Below are 21,982 nucleotides of genomic sequence, written 5' to 3'. Positions count from 1 at the left end.
GGCCCATAAAATATGAAGACCAAAATATTTCTAGCCTCAAGACTTATGGAGTCCTTTCTGTAGAATGAAGAAAGGCCCATTAAATATGAAGACATTGTTATTTAAGAAATGAATGCCATGTCAAATTGCACTTATCGCCTCCACTTTAAATGAAAAATTGGATCCATTTAATCTGTTCAACAGTAAGCATAATACTGTGTCCATGAGAAAAATAACAGTGAGATAAAAACCTTGGCAATTGAAACACCATGAATTTTATTTTATTTTATTTTATCGGTAAACAAGATTGTATTGACTATAAGAATAGGCAACAGCCCAAGTACACTGGACTTATACAATAGCAACGCCCGCATGAATTTTGTTGGCCGCTAAAAAGTTTATCACGCCCAATAATCACTAATTTCAGATTGGAAATAAGAAAAAATGCATTCCAAAATTCCCTGAAGAAATACCATACTACATTATCCTGACGTGATACAATCCGAAATACAGCCCAGTAATGCCTAAGCAGCCAAATTAGCCGTAGACACACCTTTTCTAGAATTAACGGAACAGAAGAGATTCAAGACATCAGCGTGATTACGAATGAATCCTGGACATTTGGAAAGGAAATTTTGAGCTTCTGTATACCTTCCAGCCTTGAATAAGGCTTCAAACATTCGGAGGAACAAAGATGTTGCTGGAAACCTCTTTGAAGTCATTTCCTTCAGAAAGACAATAGCATCATCACCAGTTCCAGACTTCGATACATACTCGATAAATGGATCCACATAAGGTGGAAATCCCTGGTTTTTCATCAACCCCAAAAGATTTAAAGCATCTTTAAACCCACCCTGAACCAATAACTTACTTATTAGTTCTTTATATGTGTTATGCCAAGGCATTAACTGTTTTACATTGACCAGACCAACGAGAAGCGTGCATGCTTCTATTGCCCTGTTCTTTTGGCAATAAGAATTTACCAAAATGTTAAATGCATTACCAGCGGAAGAGACTCCCTCCTTCTCAACCATCTTTTGGAAACACTCAGAAGCCTTGTCATGATTGCCAGCCACACAATGTCCCTCTATGAAAGAAGCCCATGTCCCGTGATCAAGATCGGATCCACATTTTTCCAAAGTCTCCAACAGTTCACTTGCCTCATCATTTTTACCAGAACTACAAAGCTTGAACACAATTTTACTCTGTAAATGACCGCTGGCCCCAAACCCACTTTCCTCCATTGCTTTCAAAACCTTATTGCAGTCTCTAAATCTACCAACGCTGGTTAAAGACTTGAGAACCGCATCAAGCATAGAATTTGTCATCACATTCCCACTCTGAGTAAAGATCCTCACAACCCTTGAAAATAAGTGCATATCAAATTCTTTACCGACTGCTACTTTCCTCAATAGAAAGGTACAACAATGAACCGAAGGCTTACGTGCTCCAGCCATGGCAAACTCATACAAATCCACAGCATCCTCGGTCATTTTCCTTTTACAAAACCGTCCTAAAACCTTTACATATGTCTCCTCCTCCATTTCATAACCATTGCTTCTTACCTCAGCAACAACTTTCCAAAACCTATCGATACAATCTTCCCTCCCCAACACCCTGGCCATAACATTATAAGTCTGCTCATCATGCTTAAACAAGCCACTCTCCTCCACCCATCTAAAGAAAATCAATGCTCTCGTCGGCTCCACGCCAACATTCTGCAATATCATCTTAACCATATCACTTGAGAATGTAACACCAAATTCCCGTAACTGTCTCTCGACATCATCACCCCACACGCCACTCCTAACAATTTTACACATCCTCGAACACACCTTCTCCATTGAATTATCCACTGAACCCGACTCATACACAGCCCTCAATTTCTCGATATCACTACCCAATCCATCCTTTCTAAACTTCTCCAAGACCTTATTTTGCACGCCCTTCGATATCCCATACCCTTTTTTCTTCATAGCCTCAACCAAATCCCAAAACTCATTCACAAACCCATAATTACCGAGAATCCCTAGCATCAAATTATACGATTTAGAGCTCAATCTTTCACTATCACTCTCCAAAACCCAATCGAAAAATCTCTTCGCTGCATCGGGGCTTGATTCGAGCCTACTTAAAACCCTCAATACCAATTCATGACTAAGCACGACATCGCTCAAGTCCAACTCTTTCCTAGTATCATCGACACCCATAGCTTTTGCAAAATTATCGGCTATAACTATGTGATCCGAATCTTTCTCTTCGAGGGCTGGTTCAGACGATAGTCTACTAGGAATCTTATTAATAGAGTTTTTGAATTGGGAATCTGAAATGGGTTGCGGAGCTATGCAGTGGAAGAATGAATTGAGAGAGTGGAGTGATGGGAGGTTGGGATTGGAGAGTACCTGGAAATGCGAGGAGTGAGAATGAATGTGAAGCTGAGATCGGAGAAGCTGGTGGTGCCGGAGGAGAAGTAATCGCCATTGGTGTCTCATGCTTTTAGGGATGAAGAGTTTTAGCAATACACAGAATTGGTATTCGAGAGAGGGAAAGACTAGGGACTAGGGTTTAAGAGGGGATGCAAGTTTTCGTATTTAAACGGAGATAAACGCATCCAAAAAACGAAAAAAACCAAAAAACCCTCTAGGACATGTTTGGATGGCACAAAACATTTGCAAAACTTTTTATAATTTCATACTCAAATATGAAATACAAAATTTTATTTTAAATTTTAAACTTTTAATTGAATTATTTCCTAACCCTTATTTAAACAAAAAAATCAATAAATTTTTACAGATTTTAATATAAAAATAATATTAGTTAGTTTTATATATACGTTTTCACAAATTTCAATACAATATTTATTATTTTAAAAAATATTTTTTTAACATTTTATCTTTCATTTATCAAAATTAAATAAAATATTTTTATTTAAACTATTTTATTATTATTTATAAAATTTTGAGATATTTTAATTATCCAAACATCTCCTAACTTTTGTTTGTCCAGCTAAATTTGAAACAATTGGCAAAAAATAAGAAAAGGGCAAAAAGGAAACCACGTTTGTAACAGTGGTTTGATAGAAAATTTCAATATCAGAAATTTATGGTACATTTGGATTCAAATTTTCTAGATATTAGAAAACAAAAATTGTGGATCACACTGTCTGAGAGAGTTCATTTTCATGGCATCATGAAAAATTAATAATACTAAATAATAATAATAAAACGATGACATAATAAATGTTAGCTTAGACTGCCCTCAATAAGGTTCTAAGTAAGTAACAATTTTAAAAAATTACAATAATTAGATGAGTTGAGTTGTATTTAAAAGACTGTATCTAAATGGGCCTAAGCCTATTGAAAATGGAAAAAAAATATCACTCCAATATGGTGTGTATGTATGCTAAATCTACAAGGGAGAAGTATGAAAAAGTAAGAATTTTACTACATACAAATACAGTCGTATATTAATCTGCATATTAATATTAATTTTTTTATATTTAAAATTTAAATTAACGCTGTTTTTAATAAAATTTACTTTTTGACCAATCACATTAAATTAGTACCCAGTACAATTATGCTTAGATTTTTCCAAAAAGTGATTGCCAATGAATGAAAAGTTGAACCGTCGGTGGGCGATTAGTAATCGAGTGGCTAAAACAGGATTGTGCTTCTGTTCTATGATGTCATTTCGACTACTGAATGCGAAAAATTGAAACTTTTGGTCCTGAGTTGGGTTTGGGGCCTCGATCCGGATTTTCACTTGGTGCAGGAGGAAGATGCTTGAAATAAGGTCGCAGAAAGACTTTTCTCAGACACTGCATTATTTGCAGCATGTTCGCCCGGAATGCAGGATTTACCGATTTGGTCGCAAGATTACGATTGCTTGAGTCATCAAATTTGATTACTTCGATGAAGGATGCAACTAATGGAGCATTTCATTTCAATTGCATGCAGAAAGATGCTGCATTAATATCAACCAACAGCTGGTCTTATCACCAAGAGTTGCCCACAAATATTGGATGTTCTTGATTCATGATTGTATTTGCTTATCTTCGTGGACCACTGAAGTTGCATGCACAACACTTTGTATACGTTATTATTAATTGTTGCCAACCCGTAAGTTAGTTTCCATAAAAAAAAAGGCAGAGACAGAAATTGTCTTAAAACTAATGACTCGAAGTTTTATAAACGCAGATGAGAGAGCATTATTGCAGAGCTCTCTTCATACTACAGAGGAAAAACCATTAACAAGCTCCTAATAAAAGTAAAAGGAGCATTTGAAATTTAAAAAAAAAAAAAGAAAAAAAAAAAAAGCAAGGTGAGAATTCGATCATAGGAGCTCTCTTTGTTGAATGAAAAACAACTACCACATAGACCTTAAGACACGAGCATCTAGATAATGCCCTAACTTGAACCAACAAACTAGAAGCAAGATCGAACTCCTAAGTTCAGGATGGGGATGGGTCCATCCAGCTTCATTTGTTCATGCCAGTCGCATCCTTCACAGAACCAGCAGCTCCTTGTGCCTTGGCTTTCATCTGACTACCAGTCTGCAAGAAGTACAACAATATGTAAGTATTGCATTTCTAAAAATGTAATAAGGAAATCATATGGAAAGTTTATTCATTAAACATATGTGTATTTGCTAATTTCAGATATCTAAGCTCCTCTTGAAATCCACTATATTTAAGCCATTGTTCGTTTGCTCCATAGAGCAGTAACTAAAAGCAAATGCTTTAGACTCTCGTGAAAGCAACAATACTGATCTGATAGTGATAATGTTAATTTCCTCCTTTATTTTCAATCCTATATTTGATGTTTTAGACAAGAGTGATGCACCTCTTGGATTGACTCTTTGGTAGATTGAGCAGCATCGGCAGCCTTGTCCAACATGTTGCTGGCTTTCTCCTGAAAAAAACATACCAAAAAAAAAAAAATCATCAACATCATCCGTCAGTGCCATTTGCATAAGGTAACAGACACCATGCATGCAAGTGAAATGGGGGACTTCAGCCCTGAGAGAAAGTTAAGCTGACCTGAGCTTGGCCCTTTGTCTCCCCAGCTTGGAAACTCAGGTTCTGTGAATTGTCTGCCATCTTCGTTCCTTTCTTCGAAAATTGAAACCCACGAAATTAACTTAGCTGATGCTTGATTACAAACTAGACTCTGGTGATGCACCGATCATTATGTTGTCAGCTTATTTATACTTTTTCAAAACCTATCCCTTGCCTCACACGTGTTCTGCCACGTGGAGCCAAGTTAGAAACGTGTCACTCTGTAGTTAGAGAAAAACCCATCGTTCCCGTTCAAGGGATGTTAGCTATTTTAAAGGCATTTGAACCCATAATTACCCTATTTTCTTCATAGCTTCAACCAATTCCCAAAACTCATTCACAAACCCATAATTACCGAGAATCCCTAGCATCAAATTGTACGATTTAGAGCTTAATCTTTCACTATCACTCTCTAAAACCCAATCGAAAAATCTCTTCGCTGCATCGGGGCTTGATTCGAGCCTACTTAAAACCCTCAATACCAATTCATGACTACGCACGACATTGCTCAAGTCCAACTCTTTCCTAATATCGATGATATTAGGGGTAAAAACGGTCCGGTCGAGTTCAGTTCGGTCCGATTTGGTCCATCATTTTTTTAGTCTATTATTTTTTTTAGACCGGACCGGACTAAATATCTAGTCGGTCCGATCTCATTCGGTCTATCCATTTGGTCCGATCTAATTATTTTTTTTATTCTTTTTTTCTAACTAAATCAATTAAACATTTTGTTTAAATTACTAAATTAAAATTAAGTAAATTATTAATATAGATTATGTAACTAACTCATTAAAAAGAAATTTTATATGGTCAATAAATTATATATACATACATAATACATATTATAAATTATAATATATATATACTATATACATATATACATAATGGGGAATTGGTATTAGGTTAGTTAATTTATAATTTACCAATTGCTTTATATTTACTTACAACTTAGGTATTTTACAAAAAATTTATCTAATAACTTTAATTAGATATAGATGTAGATGTTAGCTAGTAATTAGTTAATGGTGAATTGGTTATAAGTTAATTGTTAATATACACTACTTAATTAATAGAATATTATTTTGTAATTACATATTTAAAATTTTATTTTATAAATGGGAATAGATTAGATGAAAATTACATAATTAATTATATAATTATTATATAAAATAATATATATAAAAAAAAAATTATTCGGTCGGTCCGAGGAATCGTGGGCCGTGAACCGGACCAAACTAGTTTAGTCTGAAGAATCATGGACCGAAACCGAATCCCACATTTTTCGATTCGGTCCGGACCAGACCAAATAGATCGGTCCAGTCGGTTTTCCGGTCTGGACCGACCGTTTTATAGCCCTAATCGGCACCCATAGCTTTTGCAAAAATATCGGCTATAACTATGTGATCCGAATCTTTCTCTTCGAGGGCTGGTTCAAACGATAGTCTACTACGAATCGTATTCATATGAGTTTTTGAATTGGGAATCTGAAATGGGTTGCGGAGCTGTGCAGTGGAAGAGTAAATTGAGAGAGTGGAATGATGGGAGGTTGGGATTGGAGAGTACCTGGAAATGCGAGGAGTGAGAATGAATGCGAAGTTGAGATCGGAGAAGATGGTGGTGTCAGAGGAGAAGCAATCGCCATTGGTGTCTCATGCTTTTAGGGATGAAGAGTTTTAGCAATACACACAATTGGTATACGAGAGAGGGAGAGATTAGGGTTTAAGAGGGGTTGCAAGTTTTGGTATTTAAACGGAGATACATGAGGGAAAAATAAAAACTCTTAAAGGACATGTTTGTATAGCACTAAACATTTCTCAAGATTTTTCATAAATTCATAAAACATGAAGTATAAAATTTTATTTCAAATTTTTAGCTTTTAATAGAATTATTTCCTAATCATTATTTAAACAAAAAAATCAATACAATTTTTATAAATTTTAATATAAAAATAATATTATATTTATTTTTACAAATTTCAATACAATACTAATTATTATTTTAAAAAATATTTTTTTTAATTTTTCTTTTTTATTTTTTAAAACTGAATAAAATATTTTTACTTAAATTATTTTATTACTATTTATAAGATTTTGAGATAATATAATTATCCAAACATCTCCTAACTTTTGTTTGTCCAGCTAAATTTGTAACAAATGGCAAAAAATAAGAAAAGGGCAAAAAAGGAAACCACGTTTGTAACATTGGTTTGATAGAAAATTTCAATATCAGAAATTTATGGTACATTTGGATTCAAATTTTCTAGATAATAGAGAACAAAAATTGTGAATCCATTAATGATTAATCCAAACATTTTTTTATCTTATCAGTCAATAAAAATCATATTAAGCTGAAGTTTTTATTTTTTTAATATTACTATTATTTTGAGATTTAAAAAAAATTAAATTATTTATTTTATTTGATATAATAATTTTAAAAAGAAAATATAATAATTAGATAAGATGAGTTAAATCTATTTCTACATCCAGGCGTAAGCCTATTCAAAATGGAAAAAATGTGTCACTCCAATATGGTGTGTATGTATGCTAAATCTGCAAGGGAGAAGTATGAAAATGTAATTGCCAATGACTGAAATGTTGAACCATTGGCGGGTGATTAGCGTTATGTAATCGAGTGGCTAAAACAGGATATTGTGCTTCTGTTCTATGATGTTATTCCGACTACCGAATGCGAAAAATTGGAACTTTTGGTCCTGAGTTGGGCCTCGATCTGGATTTTCACTTGGTGCAGGAGGAAGATGCTTGAAATAAGGTCGCAGGAATTCTTTTCTCAGATACTGCATTATTTGCAGCACGTTCGCCCGGAATGCAGGATTTAGCGATTTAGTTGCAAGATTACGATTGCTTGAGTCATCAAATTTGATTACTTCGATGAAGGATGCAACTAATGGAGCATTTCATTTCTATTGCATGCTTAAAGCTGCTGCATTAATATCAACCAAAAGCTGGTCTTATCACCAAGAGTTGCCCACAAATATAGGATGTTCTTGGTTCATGATTGTATTTGCTTATCTTCGTGGACCACTGAAGTTGAATGCACAACACTTGGGATACGTTATTATTAATTGTTGCCAACCCGTAAGTTAGTTTCCATAAAAGAAAGCAGAGACAGAAATTGTCTTAAAATCAATGACTCGAAGTTTTATAAACGCAGATGAGAGAGCATTATTGCAGAGCTCTCTTCATACTACAGAGGAAAAACCATTAACAAGCTCCTAATAAAAGTAAAAGGAGCATTTGAAATTTAAAAAAAAAAAAAAAAAAAAAAAAAAAAAAACAAGGTGAGAACTCGATCATAGGAGCTCTCTTTGTTGAATGAAAAACAACTACCACAAAGACCTTAAGACACGAGCACCTAATGCCCTAACATGAACCAACAAACTAGAAACAGGATCGAACTCCTACGTTCAGGATAGGGATGGATCCATCCAGCTTCATTTGTTCATGCCAGTTGCATCCTTCACAGAACCAGCGGCTCCTTGTGCCTTGGCTTTCATCTGACTGCCAGTCTGCACGCAGTACAACAATATGTAAGTACTGCATTTATAAAAATGTAAAAAGGAAATCATATGGAAAGCTTATTCATTAAACATATATGTATTTGCTAATTTCAGATATCTAAGCTCCTCTTGAAATCCACAATAGTTAAGCCATTGTTCGTTTGCTCCATAGAGCAGTAACTAAAAGCAAATGCTTTAGACTGTCGTGAAAGCAACAATACTGATCTGATAGTGATAATGTTAATTTCCTCCTTTATTTTCAACCCTATATTTGATGTTTTAGACAAGAGTGATGCACCTCTTGGATTGACTCTTTGGTAGATTGAGCAGCGTCGGTGGCCTTGTCCATCATGCTGCTGGCTTTCTCCTGAAAAAAACATGCCAAAAAAAAAAAACATCATCAACATCATCCGTTAGTGCCATTTGCATAAGGTAACAGACATCATGCATGCAAGTGAAATGGGGGACTTCAGCGCTGAGAGAAAGTTAAAGCTGACCTGAGCTTGGCCCTTTGTCTCCCCAGCTTGGAAACTCAGGTTCTGTGAATTGTCTGCCATCTTCGTTCCTTTCTTCGAAAATTGAAACCCACGAAATTAACTTAACTGATGCTTGATTACAAACTAGACTCTGGTGATGCATCGATAATTATTCTGTCAGCTTATTTATACTTTTTCAAAACCTATCCATTGCCTCACACGTGTTCTGCCACGTGGAGCCAAGTTAGAAACGTGTCACTCTGTAGTTAGAGAAAAACTCATCGTTCCCGTTCAAGGGATGTTAGCTATTTTAAAGGCATTTGACGGGTTCTGCCGTCATTCCTGCGAAGCCATAAATTAATAGAAAATTAGGGTCATATTATCCGCAACCGCAAACTAATCATTTGAATAATAATTCAGAATGATAAGGTGATCAACTAGATACGTCTATAACCTCAAAAATTCCGCATTTGATGCGACCTATGATTTGCCAAATAAACCTAAATCGTTCTCTTGGACTACACAAATACATACCTGACAGCTAACTTTTTTTTTATTATTTTTATTTTTTGATATGGGAGAGGGTGGTTTCGAACTCCATCATCCATTTTGGAGGTCGGGGGTTATGCCAAAGCCACGATGTGATTTATTTGAGTCTGTCACTTTGGTCCCAACAACAGCATGTCCAAATTTACCCCCCTAGTGCTTGTCATTTCTAGACGACACTGCTCAATTATTAATACAATTACATAATCACAGTGCATTATGCCACATTATGCCCTTTGTTGGCTCATTGTCCCATGGCTCTGAGCATCGAGAGATATTTCACCTACAGCTTGTAAATTTAGGAATCATGCATTCGGCTTTCATGGAAAGTTATCTATTGGTCAGTAATGCAGATGTGCCAGATCATACAAAACTGATATCTTGGTCAGTTAAAGAAAAGTTGGTCATTTATTTTTTCCCAATTTTTATCCAAGAGGCCCACTTCTTTCCACTTCTTTGGTCATTATCATCGTGTTATGGCACGTACATGAGGAAAGGAAAGAAGGAGAAGCTCAAGCTGCTGAAGGGGGCTGGACACTTGTCATATATATATCATAAAGGAAGGAAAAAGACAACGGATGCTGAAAGTGGCACTACTGTAGCCTTTATAGCCCTGGCTGCTGTGGAGGATAAGATGGCCAAGAAGAAACATGAAGAAGTTGGCTTAAATTTCTACTGCTTCCAAAGAAGAGAAGCCCAGAGGAATGGGATGATGAAATCCTATATGGAAAGTTTACTTTCTTTTTTTTTTTCTTGAAAACTACTTTTTCCATATATACTAAAGCATATCATCAAAAATCTCAATAAACAACTTAAGAGCGCTGGCATCAGATTCTCTATATGTTGACACCCATAAGTTTCTGATGTTGAAGGAGCATTTTTCTCTATCATCTACAGTTAATTTCTTTCACCCAAGTATTTTTCTTTTCCTATCATATGTTTTTTTTTTTTTTTTTTAATGATCTTTGCAAAAATTTATTGTATGGATTGAGGATAGAAACAATATAATTAGAGCTCGTAGATTTAATTGTAGTTTCTGTTGGAACTGAAATGAATTCATGCTTCTCTAGCTAAAATAATTCAAGGGATGAATTTTTGTTGTTTGTATCAGGCTAGCAGTTGCACACGCCAACGAGCTGCATACTGTGTTTCATGTAAAAGAGAAATATAGAGCTATATCAGACACTTGTTGTATCCATACATACATACATATATATAAGCGTATAGAGAGAATGTGTAAATATGTCAAAAGATTGGTGCGTTTCTTCATTTTTTTTCCCAGGTGAAAGAACTATAGCATAAGCAAGTGATATAAGTATTCCAATTGGTTCATGGATGATTCTTGGGACAATCTAGATAGTACGGATACTGATGCCTTAAATTATTTCCTTGCAGAGATCATGATGTTGCAGAGCAAGTTTGAGCAGGATAAAAAGCGGATACAACAATTGAGAGCTTGTAGGAAGTTTCGACCTCGCTAAATATTACACAATGGAAAGAATGGCTAGCAGTTGAATCACCAGAATCTTACTGAATGTCTATTTTGTAGTCCCTTATTTCTGGTAGTGAATTTACTGGAGAAATCGACGAGTGTAACGAGTTATTGATGAGCATACAGTTACAGATATTCTTTTACACGCCAGAATGTAATCCCGATCGGATTTTGCAGTTTTGAGTTTTAGGGGGGTTCTTTGACAGCAAGGTCGGTTACTAATGCGAAATTTGGTCTGGATTTTACTGGAGTTAACCTGGTTGTGTGGCAGTTATAGTTTCCTCGAACTAGTTTATATTACCATTTATTTTTCAAAGAAAAGAGAATACCCTCACTAGAAATTTACATTCCTGACTAGAATGGTGGGTTATTAATCCTGTTCTTCTGGAGACATTGATTGGTCCTCGCCTCTCGTTTCATGCTGTGCAATATTGCTGTTACAAAAGTCAAACACGTTCTATAAAAGAAAAAAAATTTGCCAGACTGATTGAGTGGAAAGTAATATGCCTCCTCTATGCAATGTCAGATTTCTAACCTTGATTATATACTAGTAGTCGTGTACCACACTCTTTTGGAATTTACGCTTGAAGAACAAGATGCACCCAAGAAATTAATGGTTTGATCTACCCAAGAATACCATTTTATGGTTGTGCTTTCGTTCCATGTGGAAGACCAATGGCATCAGTCGCAGGCGTGAAAACATTTGAACAAGCAAAGCCTTATTTTAGCTGTTGCCGCAACTTCCTAGCATCTTCATGTGCTGTGTTACAATCCAAGAATTTTCCTCGCATTTCAAAAAATCTTTAGATGCCTTCAGATTTTTATTTCTGGGGTATGGCGGACATCCTCCTCTTTCGGCAAGGCATCTGTATCCCGATTCCCAACTCATTCAAATCCAGGGTGTGATGCCAATCACTTTTTTTCCAGCATGTGCTCAAGTTGTCTGGCTCTTTTGCTGACTCCTTTTGTTCGCTTCAAATGCTACGATTGCATACAATTGTTGGGAAAAAGGAGGGGCCTAATATTCTTTTTATAACAGAAAATAAAGGCAAGAAGAGATGCCTGTTTATCCATACATAAAAAGCACAAAAAGTAATCATCCCAAGTTTGTGGCATCGTCCGATTCATCTCAAAATAAGTTCTATTAAAAAATATAAACATTTAATAAAAAAAATAAAGAGAGAACAAAAGGGCAGATAACAAATGCTGCCGACAATAGGTATAAACTACAACTGTGTGTGTAACTCAACGGAAAACCAGGACTGTTAAGGGAATTGCACTCATTTGCAATGGAAGAATAAAACAATTCGAGCTTATTTGTGAGAATTGTGGATGTACTAAAAACCACACAAACTTACCATTAGAATGATCTTTCAACGTTTTCCCGCATCTGGGAATCAACATACACTACCAATCTAAAGAGAATATGCATAACATACTATCAGCAATCTTAAGACAGAATTTAGCCTCGTAAACTAACAATAAGACAGGCGCTCAAGAATTACTCGAACAGCATAACCCCAACTTTTATTCAGGCAAATTAAGTAAAAATAGAACTAATTATCTTCTTCAAAGTCATTGTCCTTCTCATCCTCGCTCCAGCAGCATTTCAGGATTGATCTAGGAGATCCAACGCATTCAGCCCTGACAAAGCCGTGATAAACGATAGAGCCACCCAACCCAAGCATTTCAGAGCTCTTCTCTTCACAATGGTAGCCCTTCAAGTACAGAGGGAACTTGGATCCAAGTTCCATTCCAGCAACGTCAGCATGCAGAGCCACAGAGAACTCAGAAGGTTGGAAGCAAGCCAAAACCCTCTCAAGTAGCTGGGCCAAATTAACATATTGAAAATGATAACCGACTGCTTCAAAGCTTGCATAACTAAAACCTTCTTCTGGGGTAATATGGATTGTAGAAATTGCATCACCTTCAATAGCATTCATGGAGTATCCACAAGGATCAAACTTGAAGTCGCATATCTCAGATTGGGGAAGAATCTTCCTAATACCAGAATCCTCTGTCATGCAAGCAGCTGAACTGGCATGAGTTTTATAGAAAACTGAAGCCCTATTTCTGTCTAAACCGGTCATACACATTTCAAGAGTGTAAACAGCACTTGACTGACTCGCCAACTCTGCAGAAGCTGAGTAAACATGCCATTTCTGTGACTTTTCAGGGCCACCCATCACATATGCCTTGCTAGCCAAACCGAGTTTGCTAAAATGACTATCAAGGACAGCTACTTCCTCTGAGAAACTACGATGTGGAAACGACTGAGCCCCAGGAAAATTAAAGCTTCCACGAGTGTATCTCACAGATTTTACAGCAAGGGATAAAGCATCAGCCAGTTTAAGGATGGCAGGGATAGAGAGAAGCAATTTCGTTGTCCCACAAGTTTTAATGATCACTTTGTAAGGATACACAAAAAGGCTAGATTCTGATAGAACATAAGAATCAACATCATGGTTTGATAGTGAAGCAACAATAGTGCACTCAGCTGGTTCTAAGATCTCATCCAATTGAGCTTTAGACAAAGACCGGAGGCCCATGCCCCCAGGGTCAGCAAAGATGCTTGGTTCAAAAAATGATACTTCAAGCCTCTTTTCATAGCCTTCAAACCCAATGGCAGAAATTGGCAAAGCCATTGCGTCAAGGGAAAAAAGTCCAACTTGTGAAGCGAGGACAAGAGAACAAGTGAAGAACTGAAAACAGACTACTGTATGGAGATCCTACGGGAGGGTTATGTCACAATTTTGGTCAATTCAGGATGGTTTCCGCGCACACTGCACAAAAATATAGGATAATGTAAACTCGGCAAACGTTCATTTGGACAGAAAAACAAGAATTGCGAACGTCAAGTAACATGCAACTTACGTTGGAGTAAGCAGCAGATCTGAACTTCTTGATTCCACCAGCAGGACGGAGGTCTTCGATGCTGTAACCGAGGGGAACTTCGTAGAATAAGGATTTACTACTACTACTAGAGTTCTTTTTCCCACCTTTGGACTCCATTAGTTCATTCAGTCTTGCCTGAGAAAACTATTAGAAACAGACATTAGCAGCGGCCGAATTCAATCCCCAGCGACATTGATGTATTAACTGTAACTGTGAGTACAATTTCATTGATTTATACAAACAAGAATGTTAGTGTGTACCAAAAGCTTAACTGTAACAGAAAATGTATTACCACATACCCAAGAAAAGCACGAATTTCATGTAATTATAAGCAATATTATCAACATAGTGAGTACGTGAATCAACAAAACTAAAATGACGACCCCCCCCCCCCCCCCCCACAAAAAAAAAAAAGAAAAAGAAAAAGAACTCATCAATCAGATTAAAAAAAAACCGTATAAATGGTCCCAAGACCCAAACTTGGTGCTCCAAAAAAGAAAAGAAAATCGTATGGAATCACTTGATTTCTTTATTTGTTTATTGATCAAATTACCGGGATAAAATTTTAAATATGATCATTTAATTCTTCTTCAAGAGAGATTTTCCCACAAATTCACAAGATAAAAAATATTTGCAACAAAAACAAATGAAGGGTAAAATTCTAGGAAGAAAAAAAAATATAATCTTCAGAATAGCACGAGAGAATCTTTACCAGAAAAACAGAGGGGGGAAAATACACATGAAAACTTAAAAATTCATTAAGAATTTCCAAATAAAATGCAAAACGCATAGAACAGAACCGAACATGTACTAACTGGATTTTAATTTTAACAAATGTAAAACGTAAAGTTTAATTCTCCCAAAAAAAAATGAAAATCCTCATCCACAAAAAAAGGAACCCAAAACATGCCTTAAAAAATTTAAAAAAACGAAAGAATTAACCATAAACCGTACATATATATCCGTAGATAACCAAAAACAAAAAGAATATAGAATAGAATACTTACAATTATACAAAGATCGCAATTAAAAACGAGAAAATCCTTCCGGAAACCCTTTGTTCCCAGAAACCTCGATCAAAACCTAATATTCGAAGCAAGCACAAATCAAAACCGAAACGAGAAAGCAAAATCCGAGTCAAAGCAGAGCACGAATAAATCGGAAAACCAACGAGGGAAATCGAGATCTCACCAACAAGAAAAATCAGAGAAGAACCGAACAAAAGCTATTTTCGGCGCGTTAGAATGAAAGTAACCCTAGAATTGAGAGACGAGAAACGAATGCGGAAGGGAGAGAGGGTGCAAAATCCAAACAAGTTTGCGAGTATCGTGAGTTAAAAGAGTGTGACGAGGGAGTTTATATGGGGTCAGAGGAGCCCGTGGGGAGGACGCCTCGTGGAGATACAACTACGGTATTGTCCTTACAGTTGTATAGCGTACGGCGTACCTTCTTTTTGGTATTTTCTCCGTGGAAAATTTGCCGCCGTTGATAAATTTTTAAAAGAACGGCAATACCCATCCGTATTTTCTTCAACAATAATATAATATAATATTCTACGATACGGGGCGTGAATTTTAAGCGGTTCAATTTTGCCTACATTGTCGCAAGAAAAATGCTAGGTTTACCGTGATATGAGGCCGATTGGCTTGGTCTCGATAATTATTTATTTATTATTTAATGATTAAAAAAAATTTAGCAATATTGAAATTTTTTTATAAATATTTAAGAATATAAAAAAATAAATCAAAAAATAAAAATAATTTATTCTTTTAAAGACTGAGGATGCTGTAACTGAGCTCGCGCTACAGCATCCTCAGTCCAACAAAAAATATTTAGGAATTATTTGATGGCAAGCTGCTGTCTTGGATACGTTACTTTCTTCCTAAAATTTAATTACATCGAAGTTTCTTTTACAGTTTCCAAATTGTCACAATTGGTAGGTGATATTAATAAGCGGAGAGCACGCTCATTAGATTATACAAATATAAATTTAAGATCCTGTTTGGTTGTTAAACTTAGGTTCAGTTTGATAACAAAAAGTTTTTATCTCAAATTCAAATTTTCATCTCATCATTATAATTTTTTCAAATCCTCATAAAATATAATAAATAATATAACTTTTTCTTAACTTTCTCAAATCCCAAAATAATAATAATATTTCATTTTAAACTTAAAATTTTTATCTCACTTACCAAGTAGAACCTTAATTCAATTCAATCTAATTTGAAATTAACTTTAATATCTAAATATTTAATTCTCAAATTATTAAATTAATCTCAATTCAAAATTTTCTTACACGTAAGATTCACAGTTTTTTTTAACTCAATACATCTTTATAGGTTAGACCTAATATATTTTTTAATTTTTTATAAATAGTACTAAACTCATCTTAACATCAAAATACATTTAAATTTATTTTAAATGAATTTCACATATCTCTTTATTAACTCAACTTATTATTATTTATAAAAAGTTCAATTTAACTTAGCTCAATATCTAAACGCAATCTAAGTGTTTGGCCAATAAAATCATAAAATGTGTTACATTGAATTATGTAAATACAAAAATATAACTTTCTATTGCAATAAATTTGTTGTGGGTCATATTTGACTTTCATGTAGTTAAATCAAATTGAATAAAAAATATTTTATTATCTTGGAACACTCTTTTTCTTGATTTTTTCCTCTACCGAACTATTCTTAAGGCCACGTTTGGATATCAAAAATATTTTAAAATATTATTATAATATTTTATTATTATTTATTATTTTATTATTATTTTTTACATATTTTTTATTACTATTCATTACTTTTAACTAATATTTAATATTTTATTATTAATTTTTACCTATTTTTTCACGATTATTTGATAGATATTGATCGCAACACCATTCCTTCGTTGCAATAGCTTGTGTTTTGTTACACACTAAGCACGTCCATCGCAGTAGCACCACTTGAAGCCCTCTACTTTCAAGGGGTCACTGTCCTTCAATCACATTCTTCTTGAATCTTGAGTTTTGAGTCAAAGATAAGTACGTGACTATTTTATTATTATTATTGTTAGGACTAAGCACCAATTTGTCAGAGTCAGATCGAAGTAGAGGTGGAATACTTCTAATTCCGATTCCAATTCTGACTTTTAATAAAAAAAAAACTCTGACTATGACTCTAACTCGTCGGAGCCGGAACAAAATGGGGATTATAATTGAATTTTTAAATTTATGCTCAATTCTAATTATTGTGTATTGATTTCGACTTTGTTTAGAGAATTTTATTGTAAATTGAGAGTTTAAGATTTGTTATTAGGGATTTTCGATTTTAGGAGTTGTAAACTTCTTATAATAATGATTTGGAAATGAAAACAGAGTAGGAAGCTTACAAGCATCTTCTAATAAGGGTCTGCTAATGAAAACAGAGCAGGGATTTTTGATTTTAGGGTCTTGCAATAATGGTCTGCATCTTGAATCTAATAATGGTCTTGTAAACTTCTTTAGGGACTTTTAATCAATAACCCATTCGGTCCTGCAACACAGCACGAAGCTTACAAGCATTTGTATGTATATTTGGTAATGGGCTGATTATGTGGAATTAGATGTAGAATTGGTTTTGTGGTGATAGTTTCGTTATTGACCAGATGTGGAATTGGTATTTTGTACAAGTGGCATGGCCACATAACTCAATGCATGCAGGAGGAAAACTCAATGTAGTTAAATGGTAGACTGGAAAAACAAATGAGAAGAGATAAGTTGAAATTAAAATAAAAATTTGAATAAAATACTGTTAAAATCTATTTTTTAATATTATTTTTATTTTAAAATTTGAAAATATTAAATTGTTTATTTTATTTTTATTTTAAGATTTGAAAAGTTAAATTGTTTATTTTATTTTGTATGGAAATTTAAAAAAAAATTAATGATGAGATAAGTAGAATTGAGATGGAAAACAAACCAGGCCTGGCTCCATTTGGGTAATAAAATATTCTAAAAAAACTCCATAATTATTTATTAGTTTATTATTATTATTTATTATTACTATTCATTACTATTTAATATTTTTTTATTTTTTTATTAATATTTACAAAATATCTGAGATTACCTCATTACTTAAACACAAACTTAATTTCTAATTTTGGTGGCTATCTAGTCTGTAACAGCCCGCTAGAAATTCAATTGTGAAATTTCTATTAACTTTAAGAACCTCGTGAAAACCTTATAAGTTTTCACGAATCCATTAATCGTATAGGTTTTTGTCTAACTATATAGTTAGTGTTATTATTTACTATAGTATCATAAGTGTATTTTTGATTATTGGAGATAGTTAGAAGTGTCAAAATGTATTATGGTTTGTGCCATTAGACTCGGAAGATTATTTAAAGTCTTATGGCGCAATAACATTTTTTCATATTTTCGGACAAAACGTTTGTTCAAAACTGTAGATATTATTGGATAAAAAGAAATATCTTAAGGTAATTTTCGTGAATATTATTGGGTAAAAATATTTTGAGTTGATAGATATTATTAGATAAAAATATCTTAAGTTGATTTTTTTTTTAGATATTATTGGATAGAATATTATAAGATAATCATTTATAGATTTTTTTTGGGTAGGAGAAAACTACACTCAACTCTCAACTCCAGCCTCATCTCTTCCATATCTCATCCATAAGTATCTCCAGCCACCTCTCCCCACGAAATTATCTTCATTTACACTTTCCATTAAAAGAATATCAAACACTCTCTCTCGGACAGCTTTTAGGAGGTCTTTTGTACACCCATTTCGAAGCTTTTGTAAGTATTTTATCATAAAGTCTCCTTCATATAAGTTGTTCCTTTTTTAGTCTAGTTTACATGGATATCTTATTTGCCCCATTTGAAATTCACTTGGTCAGTCAAATATTGTGTAAACTATAGAAAGGTCATTCTGGGAGATAAACTGGAGAATATGTTATAGTTTGGAGTTTTTGACCAAGCTAATGGATAGATATTGGTCCGAAATTTTTATGGAGTATTGTTAACATGTATATATGACTATTGGTTGAGGATTTTTGCATGATTAAAGGTTTTGATGAAAGATTTTCTTAGATTTAGAAACTTAGAAACTGGAAGAGGAAAACAGTTTCTGTTTTGAGAAAGTTTAACTCTTTGGTGGTCTAAACCTATTCTAATGACTTTGATAATTTTATTGGAGGATCCTAAACATCTTATATACATGTTATATTATTATTTTGAAGATATTTGATGTTAGTTTCAAAGATATGAAATTTTATGCAAAGAGATATTCAGATAAGTCAGAGTGTGAATATTCTTGACTAAATTTATGTTTTGGTTAATTTCTAACCATGTGATCTTGAATTAGAAGCTTGTATATGTTTTAGGACATCTTTTTAAACCATGTAATGGTTTGGTTTGAAGATCATATATTTATAAGTCATAGATCATGAGATTTATCAAAACTAGTTGAGGAAAAAGTTTCTGTTTTTGGACTAAGTGTAAAACCAAAAACTCCAAATGTTATTTTGTGATTTTGGTGACTTTAGTTTGATGATTTAAAGCATGGTTGATGTTAGGATGATATTATGAATATGTTAGAAGTAAGATTTGATTTTTGAAATTCTTGGAGATGTTTTGATTTAAGGTCAAAACTTGTGATTTAAGTGCTTGGATCTTTTTACAAAAAAGTTTGGTGTTGATTATTAGCTTTTTCTAAATGGATGTTTTAAGTATGGTTTTGAACTTAAGATTGGAAGATGTTTGTTGTAAAATTTTGGTTTAAGCATGAGTTTTGAAGTTGGAAGGAATTGCAACAAAAATAAAGGGAAATGGCCTATGGATGTTTCGACTATAGTGTGTTCTTCATAGTTGTGTTTTGTTTTAAATTTTTCTGAATTGATATTTAAATTTAGGACAAAATTTACATGAGAAATGTAAATTTTGGAAACTTTTGGAGTTAGTATGCAAAATCCTTAAGTTATGGGTAAAACGGTCATTTTCTCACATGTAGAGAGTAAAATAAAAATTTTACTCTTTAAGTTAGTATTTTTCATATTTCAAATTTTTAGTGATTTAGTTCTAACTTTTAGAGTCACTAATTACAGTTCCTCGTGATCGCACTTGAAGTTTTATAAGAAACGCAGAAATCGAGGTAAGTTAACTTTTAACTTACTTGCAGTCTACTGTGTATGTGTGCTAAGTAAAAGAACTACAGTGTATGTATGTGTGTTATCATATATGTCATGCCATGCCAAGTTATCACGTAATTGTCTATTATACAGAATTTATTCTGTCATCAATTTTTATCTGTTACATAATATATTCTGTTATGTATTACTGTACATTACAAGTACGTCATGCTAAGTATGCCATCTATTACATGTATGTCAAGTCATGTAATATTCACTGTTGCAAATATGTCATGTTAAATATGTTGTCTATTATATGTTATGCCATGTTACGAAATGTTTCTATCTCAAGTTGGTCATGTATTTCAAGCAATGTTCAAGTCACGTTATGTTACGTCAGGGCTTCAGTCTTTTTGTATTCCAGTCACGTTTCATCTTGAGTACATTATGTTTGTGTAGAATACATGGGGCCACAACAACTGTGGAGTATGTATTTAACTACAATTGTGATGCGTAGAATACATGGGGCCACAACAACTGTGGAGTATGTATTTATACGTATAATACATGGGGCCACAACAACTGTGGAGTATGTATTTTTCATGTTAAGTCAAGTTTGCGTAGAATACATGGGTCCACAACAACTGTGGAGTATGTATTTACACGTAAAATACATGGGGCCACAACAACTGTGGAGTATGTATTTTTCATGTTAATTCAAGTTTTAAAGCAAGTTCATGCTAAGTCAAGTTTCAGATCAAGTTCATGTCAAGTCAAGTTCAGTTCATGTTTCAATTTAAGTTATGTCAATTATGCTATGTTGTACTCCAAGTTATGCTTTAATTACTTATGAATTTGATTATGCATTTATACTTTTACTGTCATCCATGCATCATTAGCTTGTGTGGAAGTTTTTTGTTAACTTACTGAGATTTGTAATCAAATCTCACTTTGGTAGTCCCAACTACCATTCCCCCTGAATGGTAGATCTTGTTACAGGACCTGAAGGAGAATCAGGAGCTGATCAACTAGACACAGTTGACTAAGTGACGATGCGACATAAATGTTGATATAGTAATTAACGTAAATTACTACTTGTACGATTGAGTTGCATCTCTACTACTTTTTGGATCATAACCATTTTGGACTAGTGTTGTGATCTTAATTGTTCAATGAATTTTTATGTATGAAGTATGTTTTAAGTATTTGATATATTTTTAATTTGGTGCATAATATTGCTAAAGAAAAAATTTATCCGCTGCGAATATTGCATATTATTAGATGCATGTTAGGAATATTGCATCTTATATGTCATGAACGGGGGCAGGTAACCTTGTATTACATGTCTCGACGCTTCAAATGTCCGTCCGATCCCAAACAAAATTTGGGGGCGTCACATAGTCACTTGTGCTGAAAATACATCCGGCTAGACAACCAATATTTGACACATTTGGAATAGTTTTTGTTTATAGCCTCGCTGCTGTCCTGCCCAAGTAAAATAAAAAAATTTTTTGTCATATTTTTTAATCATATTTAAATATTTATAAAAATAAAAAAATATATCAATATATTAAAAATCGTTTTCTTAATTATTAAGTAAAGAAAAAAAAAAAATTGATCAATGGGCAACTGAAGCGGTACAATATGGGCACTAGAGTAGTGTTTATCTTTGAGATGTGCGTGTTGTACTAATGCTGAAAGTTGTGGATGTTATTGTAGTTTTTTTTTGGGTAAGAAATGATATTTTCAGTTGTGATTGTGCAAGTATCACGCAGTCTTTTTAAAAAAATAAATTAATATGAGATTTATATGAAAAAAAAATTAACTTTTTAATCGTGGATCTCACTCTTTTTCAAAGTAATTGCGTGACATTTACATATTTTATAATTGTATGTAGCATTACT

General features: G+C 33.8%; 4 protein-coding genes and 2 long non-coding RNA genes across 7 annotated transcripts; 1 reads left to right on the top strand and 5 right to left on the bottom strand.

Annotated features, from left to right (window-relative positions):
• Positions 1-400: 400 nt before the first annotated feature.
• LOC122308231 (pentatricopeptide repeat-containing protein At3g02490, mitochondrial-like) lies at positions 401-2,551 on the bottom strand. The gene has a single exon (XM_043121429.1). It carries the CDS (start codon positions 2,469-2,471, stop codon positions 504-506), a length of 1,968 nt encoding a protein of 655 aa, XP_042977363.1. The 5' UTR covers positions 2,472-2,551; the 3' UTR covers positions 401-503.
• Positions 2,552-4,136: 1,585 nt separating this feature from the next.
• LOC122308227 (stress-induced protein KIN2-like) lies at positions 4,137-5,158 on the bottom strand. The gene is made up of 3 exons (XM_043121426.1): positions 5,018-5,158; positions 4,821-4,889; positions 4,137-4,531 (listed from the first exon to the last, which is right to left on the bottom strand). The coding sequence occupies exons 1-3, from the start codon at positions 5,075-5,077 to the stop codon at positions 4,457-4,459; spliced, it is 204 nt and encodes a 67-aa protein (XP_042977360.1). The 5' UTR covers positions 5,078-5,158; the 3' UTR covers positions 4,137-4,456.
• Positions 5,159-8,167: 3,009 nt separating this feature from the next.
• LOC122308228 (stress-induced protein KIN2-like) lies at positions 8,168-9,208 on the bottom strand. The gene is made up of 3 exons (XM_043121427.1): positions 9,050-9,208; positions 8,851-8,919; positions 8,168-8,561 (listed from the first exon to the last, which is right to left on the bottom strand). The coding sequence occupies exons 1-3, from the start codon at positions 9,107-9,109 to the stop codon at positions 8,487-8,489; spliced, it is 204 nt and encodes a 67-aa protein (XP_042977361.1). The 5' UTR covers positions 9,110-9,208; the 3' UTR covers positions 8,168-8,486.
• On the top strand, positions 9,204-11,547 carry LOC122308230. 2 transcript variants are annotated; one of them, XR_006241962.1, is made up of 2 exons: positions 9,204-10,489; positions 10,970-11,547. It is a non-coding gene; the product is annotated as an uncharacterized LOC122308230 (long non-coding RNA). The 2 variants fall into 2 exon arrangements; XR_006241961.1 differs by having other exon boundaries at positions 9,218-10,470.
• Positions 11,548-12,401: 854 nt separating this feature from the next.
• Positions 12,402-13,849, bottom strand: LOC122308226 (S-adenosylmethionine decarboxylase proenzyme-like). Its single transcript, XM_043121425.1, has one exon. The coding sequence runs from the start codon at positions 13,709-13,711 to the stop codon at positions 12,623-12,625; it is 1,089 nt and encodes a 362-aa protein (XP_042977359.1). The 5' UTR covers positions 13,712-13,849; the 3' UTR covers positions 12,402-12,622.
• Positions 13,850-14,146: 297 nt separating this feature from the next.
• On the bottom strand, positions 14,147-15,391 carry LOC122308229. Its single transcript, XR_006241960.1, has 3 exons — positions 15,153-15,391; positions 14,969-15,044; positions 14,147-14,171 (listed from the first exon to the last, which is right to left on the bottom strand). It is a non-coding gene; the product is annotated as an uncharacterized LOC122308229 (long non-coding RNA).
• Positions 15,392-21,982: the final 6,591 nt, after the last annotated feature.

This window comes from Carya illinoinensis, chromosome 4, assembly GCF_018687715.1.
Source record: "Carya illinoinensis cultivar Pawnee chromosome 4, C.illinoinensisPawnee_v1, whole genome shotgun sequence".
Classification (NCBI taxonomy): Eukaryota; Viridiplantae; Streptophyta; class Magnoliopsida; order Fagales; family Juglandaceae; genus Carya; species Carya illinoinensis.
This window is presented reverse-complemented; position numbering and strand designations above follow the sequence as displayed.

Excerpts from the sequence above, each read along its gene's own strand:
- LOC122308226 (XM_043121425.1), bottom strand. The coding sequence starts at position 13,711 with ATGGCTTTGCCAATTTCTGCCATTGGGTTTGAAGGCTATGAAAAGAGG.
- LOC122308231 (XM_043121429.1), bottom strand. The coding sequence starts at position 2,471 with ATGAGACACCAATGGCGATTACTTCTCCTCCGGCACCACCAGCTTCTC.
- LOC122308227 (XM_043121426.1), bottom strand. The coding sequence starts at position 5,077 with ATGGCAGACAATTCACAGAACCTGAGTTTCCAAGCTGGGGAGACAAAG. Across the intron at positions 4,890-5,017 it reads AGACAAAGGGCCAAGCTCAG|GAGAAAGCCAGCAACATGTT; the intron begins GTCAGCTTAACT and ends TGTTTTTTTCAG. Across the intron at positions 4,532-4,820 it reads CCAAAGAGTCAATCCAAGAG|ACTGGTAGTCAGATGAAAGC; the intron begins GTGCATCACTCT and ends TACTTCTTGCAG.
- LOC122308228 (XM_043121427.1), bottom strand. The coding sequence starts at position 9,109 with ATGGCAGACAATTCACAGAACCTGAGTTTCCAAGCTGGGGAGACAAAG. Across the intron at positions 8,920-9,049 it reads AGACAAAGGGCCAAGCTCAG|GAGAAAGCCAGCAGCATGAT; the intron begins GTCAGCTTTAAC and ends TGTTTTTTTCAG. Across the intron at positions 8,562-8,850 it reads CCAAAGAGTCAATCCAAGAG|ACTGGCAGTCAGATGAAAGC; the intron begins GTGCATCACTCT and ends TACTGCGTGCAG.